The 13,422-nt window shown below is 37.0% G+C and overlaps 1 protein-coding gene across 1 annotated transcript in view; it reads left to right on the top strand.

Moving 5' to 3' along the window:
- Window positions 1-9,122, top strand: part of LOC145671125 (facilitated trehalose transporter Tret1-like) — a 71,640-nt gene extending 62,518 nt beyond the window's left edge. The window contains exons 3-4 of the mRNA XM_081739921.1: window positions 4,894-5,029; window positions 7,879-9,122. Of these exons, the coding sequence (XP_081596047.1) occupies window positions 4,894-5,029; window positions 7,879-9,113 (1,371 nt within the window). The 3' untranslated portion in view covers window positions 9,114-9,122. The remainder of the gene's footprint in view (window positions 1-4,893; window positions 5,030-7,878) is intronic.
- The last annotated feature ends 4,300 nt before the right edge of the window (window positions 9,123-13,422 follow it).

The following is a 13,422-nucleotide window of genomic DNA, read 5'->3' as shown; positions in this document are numbered from 1 at the left end:
AAGAAAGATAATGCTTGACCATGAATTTGAGCAAATAATGACAGAAACTGAAAGGGAGGCCTGGGTTAGTTTCAAACTGGTAGTTGCCCATTTTCTGGGAAATGAAAAACATAAGAACTAGGAACATTACGTGAAAAATCTTTCGGAAAATTTATGTAAACTTGGAAGCAAAATGAGCCTAAAGTTACATTTCCTCAACTCCCATCTTGATTTCTTTCCACGTAATCTCGGAGACTACAGTGAGAAGCATGGGGAGAGATTTCATAAAGACATAGCAGAGATGGAAAGGAGATACCAGGGAAGATGGAACGTTAACATGATGGCAGATTATTGCTGGATGTTGAAAATGGATGTTCCCGTGTCGAGCGCCAGCGATGTCAGGAAATCGAAGCGAGTGAAGTTTGATGCTAAGTGACGTAATGTATTTGTGATTTTGTATGTAGATGTAAATGAAAATGTACATTTACATTAACATTAACATTAATTTTACAATCTTGTGGCATGTCGCATACATTTAAGAACTGTACAAAAATTGTGAGAACTGCCTGAACTTAATATGTAATAATTTTCGTTAAGTCCCTTACAGGCTTAGTAATAAAACAATACACCTGCTGATGCTAATATGTTTTAACGATTTGTGAAAAAAATGTGACGTGATAGAGAGAAACTTATTTTGTATTTGAAATCAGCATTAAAAATCCATTCGAAGTTACCTATTCATTTCAAAACATCGCTCAACTTTTGAAAAATTGTCGACCAGTGTTATCATCCACGCTTGTGAATATCCATAGTCATCCTTTTTATTAACTTATCATAATAAAGAGATACGCTGTCATTACGTTAACTTTTTTTAGCAGATGCGGATTGTATAACGTCATGGGACAATCACAAGCACATTTCTTTCAATGTAGAAGTTACTTCCTGGTGCTATACCTGACTATTGTGATTTTTGTCTAATTTAACTTATACCGTATCATCTTCAGCGCAACTTAGTATATTTACGCCGAACTTTTGACAAATTTGAAATGTAAATATTCAAATATTAGTTAGCTGAACATAAGTAAAGTTTTTATATGACTTCTTTACATGGTCTAACCATCAAACTCACTTAAATCTATAATCTTACTGCATAAACCTTTTCTTTTCCAGTTATTTCCTGCTAATGTGGAGTTGACGTTTTCTTGTGAGCTTTCTTCGTAAAGCCCTGCCTTGGAATTCTTTCCTTGTTAGAGCTTTCTCCTTGAAGTCACTCCTAACCATGTCCATCCAATTCCTTGTTTGTCTCTCTCTACCCCCTTCTCATCCAATTTCATTGTCTTCACTCTTCTGATAACATAATTGTTAGATCTTCTCATTAGATGGCCATACCACTGCAGTCTTCTTTCTCGAATCTTCTTTGATATTTCTGCAACTTAGGTTGTTGTATTTACTCTCATTCCTCACGCTGTCTCTTTTTTTTCCATCCGAACATCCAGCGTAGGATTCGCATTTCAGTGACATTCAATCTCTTTTCATGTGAATTCTTTATTGACGATGCTGCTGCTCGGAAAACCATTGCTGGCCTTGTTTTATTTCAAGTGTATTCAGTTCAGGGGAGGGTGTGGATCATGGCTCAGGGTTGATAACGACGGGTTTTGGTGGGTGGTGGGTCTCAGTGGTTCATGGTCGGTGGTGAGTCATAGTGGGTCACGGTGGGTACTGCGTCAGTGGGTCATGGGTCAAGTTTTCATTGACCCATGCCATCTCTGCAGTTCATCCGGCAGACGAAAATATCCCCTGAACTAGTTGAAAGATTGCCATCAATTTTGGTCTGGGTGTAGAGAGTCAAAAGTTAGTTCATCTTTTCGGTGATGGAGGTAATGCATCCATTTAAAGTGCTAAAAATCTAACTGTCTATTCAAACCGGAAGTGGAAGAAATCGACCACTTCCGGATTCAATGTTCATCACTATCAAGTAAAGACGGTAATAGACATCGAAAAAACATTTTTTTCTATCAAGTGAGAGTTCCAAGAATATATTATATTCCATCATCACTCTAATCTCTCTACTGAAACCGGAAGTGGTAGGAATCCACTACAACTTCCGGTTTCAATATTAATTAAAAATATCAGGCCATTTGAATAGAACTCTTCCACGTGCTACTTGCTTTCTGTAGAAAAATGAAATGGACATAGTCACTAAAATAAATAATGAGCGCATTGTTTACTATGACTTTCTTCCTGCCCTCAGAAAATAGTTATGTGAAGATAATGAGGTTCGTAAAAGAGGTATCTGATATGACTTCTCAATGTTGCGGCCAAAGGTAGTGGAAGCTGTCAAGCATTTACATAAAACTGTTATTTGTTGAACCGCGATGAGAGGGTGCGTATTCAGATATTTGCTTCTTTTGTGAACATCGTTATTCGAGCAAAATTCCCGAAATTGGCGATAACTTGGTTAGGAGCTTGAACCTGGTTTAGAAGGGATCAGTTAACTACCCATAAGAGAAGGGTTAAAATAACAGAAGGAAAACTACAAATAATACGTAAGATCATCACCAGAAGCATACTACCTAAAGAATTTTATGACAAATCTCAATTTAACAATAAATCCCTATCATATTCCTTACTATAAAATGAAAACACCTCAATCTGTGAGTAACAACAACTCCTAATATTTAACACTCGGTGCTCGACTACGTGCGCTGCCTAACTAACTAACTCTATGGCCTATGGAACCCGGAGGTTCAGTACCGCGTTCACAAAAGCTCTCCACTGACTTCTATCCTTAGCTAATTGCATCCAGTTTCTACTTTGTATTCCTATCTCTGCGAGATCCATCTTAATATTATCCTCCCATCTGCGCCTAGGTCTTCCTAATGGTCGTTTTCCTATGGGTCTACCAGTCAAGACTTTGAAAGCGTTTCTACTTTCTTCCATTCTAGCTACATGACCTGCCCACCTAAGCCTCCTGGACTTGACGACCCTAACAATGTTGGGTAAACCGTATAAACTATGTAGTTCCTCGTTATGAAGCTTCCGCCATTCCCCATTCTCGTTCCTCTTGGCTCCGAATATTCTTCTCAGAATCCTGTTCTCAAATACTTTCAGTCTATGTTCTTCCCTCAGAGTAAGCGACCATGTTTCGCAACCATACAAAACAACAGGCATGATTATCGTTTTATATATTTTAAGCTTCAAATTCCTCGACAGAATTCGCGACAAGAGATTTTGAACCGAATAGTAACACGAATTCCTTGCTTTAGTCGACATTTAATTTCTTCGTGAATATGATTCTTGTCTGTTAATATTGATCCTAAATATTTGAAAGTATCCACTTTATCAAAAGTATTATTTAATATTTTAACGCCTCCACAATTTGCAGTATTACGGTCCCGACGCACTTCCATGTATTTAGTTTTCTCTGCATTTACTTCTAAACCCATGTCTCTGCAAGCGTTTAATAAGATCTCTGCATTTATTTCTACTGTTCTCCTATCATCCCCTATTAAATTTACATCATCAGCATATGCCATAACCTGGTGAATACCGTTCAACTGTAGGCCCTGGTTGCTATCTTTGATTTTCCTTATAGCGTATTCCAGCTCAAAGTTAAATAATAATGGCGACAACGCATCTCCTTGTTTCAGGCCATTTTCGACGTGAAAGCTCGTGGACAAAACTTTTCCTACCCGGACTTTACTTTGGGATTCACTTAAACATATCTTAATTAATCTAATTAGCTTTCTCGGTATTCGAAGTTCTGTAAGAACGTTGTATAATGTTTCTCTCCTAACCGAGTCGTAAGCCTTCCTAAAATCAATAAATAGTTGATGTACCGGGGTATTGTATTCCCATTTCTTTTCGAGTATTTGGCGAATGGTAAATATTTGGTCGATAGTTGATCGATTTCGTCTAAATCCGCACTGATAATCTCCAATAATTTCATCTGTGTATGGGGTCAATCTTGCTAACAGAATATTTGAAAGGATTTTATAGGATGTTGACAGAAGAGAACTGCCTCGATAATTATTACAGTCAGTTTTGTCTCCTTTCTTGTGAATTGGAACAATGATTGATTCTTTCCACTCTTGTGGCAATTCTTCCTTGTTCCAGATAAGGAGAATGAGTTTGTGTATCTTGTTCCACAATTTTTCACCTCCAGCTAAAATTAACTCAGCCGGAATTTCATCTACACCCGGAGATTTGTGTTTCTTTAATTTCTTTATAGCGGCTTCCACTTCTATTCGATTGGGTTCTGGAATATACGGTTCTGCGGTGTGTATCTCCTTTTCTCCACGCACATTAGTTTTTGGCTGCGTGTTCAGCAAATCGTCAAAGAAATCTTTCCATCTATTTAAGAGGCTGCCTGATGAAAATAGATTGCGCTAATATGCAGACAATTTGCAAGTTTAAAACTATTGTGACGACTTGATTGCAACTTAAACCGTATTATTTTACTTAAATTATTTTAAAATTGATAATGATGATGCTGAACATGAACATGTCTTGTTGTTAATATTAAGACAGGAGTCGTAACCATGTAGAGGTCAATTTTTGTGTAACTGCAAATTAGTTTGTGTTCGAACTTTAAAAGAAAAAAGTTAAAATGTAAACATTTAAACAACTTTTTAATTAACGACGATTTTAAACTATGGTGTACAGCGAGCCAAAATCTTGAAGTTGTGGACAATTAGTTTAACTAATGTGAATTCAGACGGAACTAAGATATATCAGTTGACTAATTAGCCAATTCACACAATTTATGAATACTATTTAAAACAATTTTGAACTTACATTACAGAAACAATGTACTGATTAAGATAACTATGCTGATTTATAATTTTCCTAAATTATTTTAAGAATAAAGAAATATAAATAGAGATACTCACATTTTTTCCTTCATATTTTTAGGTATTTGCTACATTTGCAGCTAATATGCCATGTGTGTCGCTTGGAATGAATATGGGATTTTCAGCTGTGGCGTTGCCTCAGCTCGAAAACGAAGATAGCGAGATCCAAATAACCACAGAAGAAGCCTCTTGGATAGGTAATTTACTATTTTCTATTTTTTAATAAGGAATCCATGAGCAAACAGAGCCAAGATTAAATAGTGAATTTAACACTGAAATCAATGTTGAACAAAAGAACTCACATTTTTCGGTCCTAAATCTACAGATACTCAATGTGTGAATCACAGGTGACTTTACACACACCAATACAATATTATATTCCTTGCCACACGTGCATGAATATGGACCTATCGAAAATGTTTGCAACGATAATATGCTGTCATATTCCCCACGAATCAGTAGGATAACGTCTTAACACGCTCGGCTACCGAGGCAGTTATAGTTATGCCTTGCGGAAAAATGTGTCATTCGTTGCTTCTCTTCTAAGAAAGTAATGACGGGGAATCGTCGATCATTCCAATACACATTTCACCTAAAACTTATCGATTTTAAGGGGTTTAATTATCTGAGTAAATTAAATAAGAAAGTTTTTGCAAATTTTCTCTGTAACTAGCATCCCAGAAATAGGTTAAAAGAGCAAACCATGGCTTAATCGAGTACTGGTCAGTTATTAATAACTCAGAGAATTTCTTCGGACAGGATAGTTTTAACCCAAATTAAGCTACTAGCAATTTTCTTAATGCATGAACACACGAATACCATGCCAAGATATTGTTCCTCTTGTTACTACACAGCCACACATACACTAACACACACAAATACTTATAGAAAAAATACATGTTTACTTAAAGATGACATACATCAACTTGTGAAAAGTTATGTTTATGTTCCACATAATTTTATGGATTCTCGGTCGTGGTGGTTTGTTCTTCCGTTGATATGGAAGACAATTTCAACTCGGAACACTATTCCACGAAATTGTCATCCTCTGTCGTTACATCCGTTTTTTTTCAGCAGCAGTTTAGGAAAATTTCTGTTGGTTTGACACAAAGGATGCCTATACATTCCGAGTTGGCTTAGGTTATTAGTAAGTGTTCTTGCTTTGCAATAAGGAAAATCAAGTTGGAATCGGAACGCTGGTCATGTAACTGAAGTGTTTTAGGATTTTCCCCACTTGTAGCAGGTGGTTGCTACGAGCCATGGCTGATTTCTACCTTTTCAACTATTATTGATGTTCTCTTCAACTCTATTACACGCACTTCTGGTGCGAAATACGCGGGTTCAATTTCCAGTGAGCACTCACGGGGTTTTGCGTTGTACATTTACCTGAGTGTTCATGTTTCATACAGCCTCTGTGCTGAAAGGGACGTTCAGGTCGAAACTAATCCGATGTTTGATGATTCCAGAAAATTGGTCTTGCTAGCTTTATTTGGAAGTTTGTTAAATAAACATAATATAAATGAAATTGGATACATCTCTGTAAATTGTTTTGTATTTTGCATGAATTATATTGTCACTAGTTCGTTATTATTGGACTTTGGATGAAATGCATGTCGCACAGTAAATAACGTAATATAACAACATATCGAATGATTCCTTTGTAATTAAATTAAATAGGGAATAATGGCCAGTAACCTCAGCAGTACCGCGTGACGGCTGGAATGGAAATTGCAGCTAAGACAGCTTTTACGGAGAAACAAAGTTTTATTCTGCCTTATGTAGAGTCATTTTGACCTATGATTAGCGTCATACTAAAGGCCTGACTTCTGCAGGAAACATATGTTAGTCGAACTCTTTAGTATGGCACTAATCACCATTCATAACGACTCTGCATAAGGCCCATTATGTCTAACACCGAGTTTACATAGGCAAGCTCAATAGTTCACTTGAAATAAACGTTAATATCCCGAACATCATTGATATTGAAGCAATGAATATTTGACTTCACACAAATGCACATTCAATATCTATTCACAGCAGCAATATCCGTAACTATATGGTGGCTGTAAGTTAAAGCCTACTCTAAACATAAGAGTTTTGCTTTACGATGATATGATTTTGAAGTTTAACTTCATTATTTTAACTTTTTTTTAATATTCTAAATATTAGATAATTATTAGATATATTAGATATAGTTATTAGACAATATATATATAATTATATAATATTAGATAATAGGAAAATATTGAAACGAAGTTCTCTAGTTAAAACTAAGTTCTTTATACAAAATGCTATAACTGAAAATAATTTATGCATAGGTTAAGAATGGTAGTAAAACAATTTTATTTTTTATCACCTAATCTTTTGCATTAACCTATTTGTCAGTGTTTAAGTAGTTGAAAAAGTACGCTTCTTTTCCCAAATTTCATTTATTTTTTCTTTATTTATTTCCTTTTCCTTTTTACATTTGAAGATGCTATATTTCTATGTGAGAGCTTACAGTCTACCTGGAATGCTCATTACTTCATCATGTAAATAACAAACATATACAACATTGAAACATGTATTTTGTAACGAACTTGTGGGTAAAGCATCCAGCGATATTCAAGTGCAACTAGAAATAAGTTACATTAGAGCTCAGACGTTAAGTGGCGTCACTAACTGTCCCCTACTAGATTTCTTTATGACTTCAGTACCAGTGATCCCATATTCGAAATTTTTATGCTAAAGCAGTTGTTATTAATATAATTTTGAATCTTCGACGATCAGGAATCTCTGTTTAATGCCATAATCAAGTGGTGGTTTAAAACTTGAGTGGTGTAAATTAATTTCCGACATTTTACTGATTTTCCTATTTTAGATCATGACTTACATATCAGTGTGCTTACTTGTTATGTAAAAAAAAAAAAAATCGAACTTCTTACAGAATTTAAAAACAATATGTCAAAATTTTGATTTTTCATGAAATAAGTAATCATATCATTATTTTCTGCTGTAATAATCATAAAACATTATGTATTTAAGCATGTATTCATATCCATTTCAGCTGGACTGGCAGCTTTGTGTAACGCTTTGGGTTGCCTCACTAGTGCTCTTTTTATGGATCGCCTTGGAAGAAAGAAAATTCTTCTAGCTATGAATGTCCCATCACTCATAGGCTGGTTTCTGATAGCCTGTGCCAAAGATGTTCCAACAATTTACGTTGGACGTGTATTTACAGGTCTAGGAGGAGGAATGTCCAGTGCCCCTGGAGCTGTGTATGCAGCAGAGACTTCGCAGAAAAAGTATCGTGGAATGCTTATGTGCTGGAATTCCGGTGCTGTTGGTTTAGGAATATTATTAGTATATATTCTTGGTACTTTCTTGCAATGGAATATCGTTGCAGGAGTATCTTGTATAGTTCCAGTTATTGCTTTTGTTTTAATTATTTTCTTGCCCGAATCTCCTCATTGGTTAGTCGGTAAAGGCCGTGCTGAAGACGCGGAAAAATCCATGTTCTGGTTACGGTCTGGAAGCTCATGTGTTACAGAAGAATTACAAGAAATGGTGACACATCAAAAACAAAATCGTCGTCAAGTCTCTGGAACTAAAGAACTTCTTTCAGTTTTTCTCACTCCTCGCGGCTTCTGGCCATACCTGATTATGAACACAATATTTTCAGTGCAACAATTTGCTGGTGGATTTGTGGTCGTGTTTTATGCAGTGAAAGTAATTCAACAAGCTGGAGCCAACATAAACGATTACTTAGGTGCTATTATAATTGGTATTGTCAGATTTCTAGTCATTATGAGCCTTTGCTTTACACTTATGAAGTTTGGACGAAAGCCACTAATGATCATTTCCGGAATCGGTATGAGTATATGCATGCTCGTTTTAAGTATGTGTTTGTATTTTGACGACCTGAACGTAAGTTGGGTTTTGTTAATTGCTATCTTTTTATATGTGATAATGGCCAGTTCTGGTTTTCTTACCATACCATGGATACTTAATGGAGAAATCTATCCATTGGAAATTAGAGGACTTGCTAGTTGTACTACTACCAGTATGGCTCATATGTTAAGCTTTGTTGCGATCAAAATATTTCCTTCCATGTTAGAACAGTTAGGAAATTACGGAGTGTTTGGTGTTTATGGTGTAATAGCTGCAGCAGGGACAATATTTGTAGCCATTTTCTTACCTGAAACAAAAGGAAAAACTCTTGATGAAATTGAAAGTTTCTTCCAAAAGAAGAAACCTGTTCCTGCAGAACAATCTTTAGTAGAAATTAAGGAATCACATTAATTGTCTTTGTGAACAGTGTTTAGAATTTGTGTCACAGAATACTTTTTCTTTTACCTTTCAAGAAGGGATTGCAACTTACAAACATAAGAAAGAGTAGAGCTAGGAGAAGAAATAAAAGGATATAACAAAACACTTTAGATAGAACAGAGAGCACCTTGACTGAGGAAAGTAACTCTGTGAACGGAATGAGTGCTTTTCGGGGTAAAAATCAAACAATGTGCAATCAGATCTTGTCAGCTTAGTGAACACAGCTGTCATTTTAGATAAAATACTTGTTCATAAAGATAGCACTTACATCTGTTTCCCTGAAATCATGTTAAGTACTAACAGCTGTTTCCCCTTGACCATACTGGGTAGTTACAGCTGTTTCCTCTTAACCATGCCGAGTACTTTTATCTGCTTTCCCATAATAATGCTGACTACTACACCTGTTTTCCCTTAACTATGTTGAATATTTACAGCTATTTCCCCTTAAGTATGCTGAGTACTTACAGTTGTTTCCCCTTAAGTATGTTGAGTTCTTACAGTTGCTTTCCTTAATCATGCTGAGTATTTAGAGCCCTTCTCTTTAACCATGCTGAATACTCACAGTTGTGTTCAGTTAACCATGCTGAGTACTTACAGCTGTTTCTCTTTAACCATACTAAGTACTTACATCAGTTTTTCCTTAACCATGCTAAGTCCAGAGTCCATGGTCTGGTGCCATCGCTGCTGTTGCAAACTTAAATAATTGGCGCACCTTTAAACTAATGCATTGCGTATCTCCTGTCCTGGATCCTGTGTCCCCCTCTCTGTTGAGTGGAACTTGAGAGATCGAATGAAGTAGATCGAAACATCCTTTCACCTTAAGTTTATCTAGGTGAATCTCACGAACATTGAAGCGTCTCTGTTAGAGTACTTGTGAGTCTACGTAGTGGAAGGAATTGATACAATGTATGAGAGAGATCCTTCGACAAAAACTGTGTGAAATGGAATGATACGTAAGCACTCTAGAGCAAGGGTCTTCAATCCAGCAGACAACGTGGGCCACATTCACATTTCAATGACGCTCACGGATTACTAAGCTACTATCCTGTAAGATATTTCGTGAGTAAATTTCAAAATAAGCGTGGCAATCTGTTTGCAAAATGCGATACAAATATTTAACTTGAATTCTAAAAAAAATTCTAGGTTTCATAGCAAAAAATTAATATGTATATATCTATCAATCAAATTTCCTTCTAAATATTTGAGCTATATACATTCAATAAAAGATACGTTAAAGTAAACAAGAGACTTGGATTTTAGCCAATTCCATTTCGTCAACAAGTATGTTATAAGCAGCATACAAAAACTAACGCAATGTTTGCAATATTGCAAGAACAGTCTAATTATCTGTCTTTAATGTCTTTAATTGTTGTGTATTATTTATGTACCATGAACATATACCTACGGAGGAGCTATGCGTTGCATGTTTTCAGCATACTACTAGCAACCATGAGTTCCCATAATGGACTCTTTCTTTGGCCACTTTTTGTTATAGTCACAGGAAGTAGTTTGACATAGAAATCCGGTGAAAAAGAGTGTAACATGGCATTTTTGTATAAAGTTAACCAAGAAAGTTCTGTCACTTTTTCAACCACCACCTTCGGACATCCATATGTCACCTAAGTACCTGGAAGATCAAAAATAGTCCCCATCAGCATCGACGATCTCCTGCCAATGTTTTCTGGAAGACCATAGATTCCATCGCGGTAGAACGTGGTGCACCGTGAAGCGAAGAAGGTAACAAGTACACTTTGTATCTCTACTAGGGATTTGAACTGGCATCCTCTAAGTGATTGTCCAAAGAATGGAACAGGTGAAAATCGGACGGTAGAATGTCCAGGGAGTATGGCGGATGTAATAGTGTTTCCCATCCAAGGTGTAAAATGCTGTCTCGGGTCATCCTAGCCACGTGGGACTTAGCGTTAACCTGTAACAGGAGGGTTCAGAAGCACTGGCTCCAGATTTTTTAGTTTTTCTTGAACACGGCTCAACTGCTGACAGTACATAGTTGCATTGATACTTTGCCCAGCTGGTAGCAGTTTCCGATGTACGATGCCGCGAGCAGTCCACCAAACACACAGGAGGACATTCTTCTGGTGCAGTGCTGGTTTAAGCTGTTTTGGAACCGGTTTATGGGATGCTAACCAATGATGACGGCGCTGTAGAGCTTCGTACAGGACCCACTTCTCATGACATGTCATCACCCTGTCCAGAAATGGCTCCTTCATCAGACGAGACAGCAAAGAAACACAGGTGTCCGCTCGCATTGCCTTCTGGCCCAGAGTCAAATCATGTGAAACCCATAAACCCAACTTGTATGCTTCCCAAGTTGAAGGAGGTGCTGCCGGATGGTTTCTGCATTCACACTGAATTGTAGTCCCAGTTCCTTACATGCCTGGCCACAGTTCGCCCCATTTGCTGCCTGAAGATCTTCATTTTGTACATGTGTTGGTCTTCCGGCACGTGGTGCGTCTTCGTGTGTTTCGTCACCGTCCTTAAAGTTGTTAAACCATCGCTGGACTGTCTGGGTAGTCACGACACCCTCATCAAAGGCCGGGCATATCTTTCGCTATAGTGCAGCGGCGTTTGACCCCAATTTGAACTCGTACATCATACAGGCCGTTATGGTGCTCTGTGGAGGTCCCATGTTCACTCTGTTCTTACGCAAGTTCACGGTGTACCTGAACTGCCATAACCATGTAATATATTGGACATACCAACACCAACAACTGACCTTCGGCTTATCTCCATTCGTATTCAACTCACGGCGTGAGGGCCAATTGAACACAGACCTCCATAAAAAGCGACAAAAACTTTCTTGGTTACCTTTATAAATCACTAATATGAAATGGTGTAAAATTACAATTTCCTGAATAAACATGCTGGATTTTCTTGTAAGTGCATTGCATATTTCTAAGAAAAAAAACAGTAATTTCTGAAAATTAACGTACAATATATATTCGAACTATTTAATTCGGATTTTATGGTAAGTACTCACTTTTTGAAAAGGATCGGACTACAGCTAACAGTTTTGCTGATCCACTGTAGTCCGTGGACGAAGACCTCTGCTCTGGAGGAAAGTACAAATGTGAGCACCTAAACTTGTGTAGTTTATGGAAAACTGAAGCTTTTAATTTTAGAATGCTTAAGAAAGTACTAAGTAATGACATTGTCAGCTACTCATTATTATTACACGATTGATATTTAATAAAATTCAGTTTGTAACATCGCTGGCTTTTAGGTTTACAATGTGTTATTTAAGTAGTAGAAAATGGATCGATCTGGGCCAACCTAGCTCATACTAGAACAACTCACAAGCCCCTGAGAAATTGACCACCGTACACCGTGAGCCCATGGTCTTTTACGACCTCCATTTTAGGGGTGAATTTATTCCCTTTTATGAGCACTTTTTAGGGGGTGTACTCGTTCTCTTTTATGAGCACATTTTAGGGGGTGAACTCGTTCCCTTTTATGAGCATATTTTTCAACCCCTACGAACACATAACAGAAGAGCAGATAACACATAAGACTCGTTCTCTTTTATGAGCACTTTTTCAACATAGCAGACAATGAACATAGCAAAGGGGTACGAACACATAACATAACAAGGGTGTACTCGTTTTCAACCCCTATTTTAACATAGGAGATAACACATAAGATTACGAACACATAGAAGAGAAGATAACACATAAGAGTACGTAACACACAGCAGATTAGATAACACATAAGAGTACATAACATAACAAGGGTGTACTCGTTCTCTTTTATGAGCATATTTTTCAACCCCTATTTTAACATAGGAGATAACACATAAGATTACGAACACATAGAAGAGAAGGTAACACATAACACTACGTAACACACAACAGAACAGATAATACATAAGAATACGTAACACACAAGGGTGTATTCATTCTCTTTTATGAGCATATTTTCCAACCCTTATTTTAACATAGCAGAAATATAGCGAAGATTAAACATAGTCCATTTTAAAGGGTGTACTCATTCTCTTTTAAGATTACTTTTTCAACCCTTAATTGAACATAGCGCATCAGACAGAGACTACGAAACATAACAGGGGTGAACATAACGAACATGAAACATAACAGGGGTGAACTCGTTCCCTTTTCCAACCCCTATTTGAACATAGCGCATCAGACAGAGACTACGAAACATAACAGGGGTGAACTCGTTTTCCAACCCCTATTTGAACATGAGACTATCAACACTACGTAACACACAACAACCTCCATTTTAGGGGATGTATTCATTCCCTTTTATG

This window comes from Thermobia domestica, chromosome 15 (assembly GCF_964235325.1).
Source record: "Thermobia domestica chromosome 15, izTheDome1.hap1.1, whole genome shotgun sequence".
Taxonomy (NCBI): Eukaryota; Metazoa; Arthropoda; class Insecta; order Zygentoma; family Lepismatidae; genus Thermobia; species Thermobia domestica.
This window is presented reverse-complemented; position numbering and strand designations above follow the sequence as displayed.